General features: G+C 48.2%; 1 protein-coding gene across 1 annotated transcript in view; it reads left to right on the top strand.

The window, feature by feature from the left end:
* Positions 1–1590, top strand: part of Utp6 (UTP6, small subunit processome component) — a 43599-nt gene extending 42009 nt beyond the window's left edge. Inside the window, exon 16 of the mRNA XM_023719850.1 lies at positions 1424–1590. Coding sequence (XP_023575618.1) covers positions 1424–1590 — 167 coding nt within the window. The remainder of the gene's footprint in view (positions 1–1423) is intronic.
* The last annotated feature ends 88 nt before the right edge of the window (positions 1591–1678 follow it).

Here is a 1678-nt window from a genome sequence, read left to right as displayed (position 1 = left end):
TTTTTTTTTTTGTTTTTGTTTTTTTTTGTTTTTGTTTTTTTAATTGGATACAGGGTCTCACTGTGCAGCTCAGACTTGTAGTGATCCTCCTGGCTCAGCTTCCCCAGCGCTGGCATTATAGGCCTGTGCCCCCACGTCAGGTTTTGGGCTGGCTCAGCATGTGGTACCAGGATTGAACTCAGGTCCTTGAGCTTGCCAGGCAGGTGCTTAGACCGCTGAGCTATCTCCCCCACTTACTACCTTTAGTATATACTGAATTTCTGTGCATATTATAATAGTTTAGAATAGTTTTGGGTTTTTTTGTTTGTCATTGGCTTTAACTTGAGAAGCTTCTTTTCCCCATCTTTCAAAGTCTTGGGAAATAAAATTTTCTGCAGTGGGACAGTATAGGCCACTTACAGCAACGTTGTGAAAGTGGGTTCCCCAGGGTCATCACATCTCTACCTGGACCTCACTGTTGAAGTTAAGAGAAAACATCTAGGTGGTTCACCTTGAGTTGCAGTGTTAGATGTGGTGGCCACATGTGACAGCTTACATATACCTAGAAGGAAATATATTTGTTTTATTCACACAGTCCATATTTCACGGGCTAGTGGCCACATGGTTACTGTATGAGAAATCACAGATTAAAACTTTTATTTCCTCAATCACAAAATTAAAAAAAAAAACATTTCCTCCATCTCAGAACATTCTGTTGGGCAGCACTGATGTATAGGCAGGCAGATTTGGGGAAAATGATGCATGGGTCATCAGAACAGAACACATTAATTGGTCACATTTCCTTCAATGTAGGAAAAAACATAGAAAAACAAAGCATGAATATTATGTCAACTCCACCCTAAATATTTGAAATGCCTTGTCATTTACAAATAACATTTCCTGAGGGAGATGAAGAGGCCATCGATTATCCCAGGAGACAGAATTAAGGTTTCCTGGTGAGCAGGGAATCCCGCCTTCAGGTTTTCTGATGCTTTAAATGATAATGGGATCCTTACACCTCGAGCTGGCTTAAGCGGTTAGGCGGTGGGAGCGCAGTGGTCTGTCGTGGTGAAGGAGCTTCCCACGTGTGCCTTCCCGTGCATTCCCTGCCTGTCACCAGGTGCCAGTTTGTGTGCCCCATGGCGGCAGGGTGGCTCACTAGGTTGAAAGGTGCACTCTGGTGGGCATTCTAAGACCCTTAGGGTGCAGAATGTCCTGGGTGCTGTGACCTAGTAGTGTGCTCATGCCTTGCGGTGGTTTCTGTTTTGATCATGTACCCTGGGTTTCAGTGGATTAAAAACCATTAACTCAGTCATTTGAGATGTTATAGTCCAATTGCAGCCTGAATTTTAGAAAAATCTGCGAAGGCAGAAAGTAAAAAGTGTTCGGATCCTCAATGGTCTTAACAGTTTTGACAGCTGGGCCTTATATCCTGTCGGCTAAGTTCGGGAGTCAGAGGGCGAAGCAGCCTGCGTGGCTGGGGGTGATGAGAGACGGTTGCCTTCCGAAGCGCGGGCAGCCGCTGCCACGATCTGCATCCCGGGCGTTTCTGGCCCCGCCCAGGCTCCCTGTGACCTGCGCCCCGCCCCCGACCGCGAGCGCCCCCGCTGATTGGCCCCTAGGCGGCGGCCGCTCCAGCTGGCGGTCGGGCCAGCGCATCACGTGGCCGCGCAACGTCCAGGGCGCAGAGCGGCGGCGG

Source organism: Octodon degus, unplaced genomic scaffold (assembly GCF_000260255.1).
Source record: "Octodon degus isolate 3935 unplaced genomic scaffold, OctDeg1.0 scaffold00072, whole genome shotgun sequence".
In the NCBI taxonomy this organism is placed as follows: domain Eukaryota; kingdom Metazoa; phylum Chordata; class Mammalia; order Rodentia; family Octodontidae; genus Octodon; species Octodon degus.
Note: the sequence above shows the minus strand (reverse complement) of the source record. Positions and strands in the feature narration are given on the sequence as shown.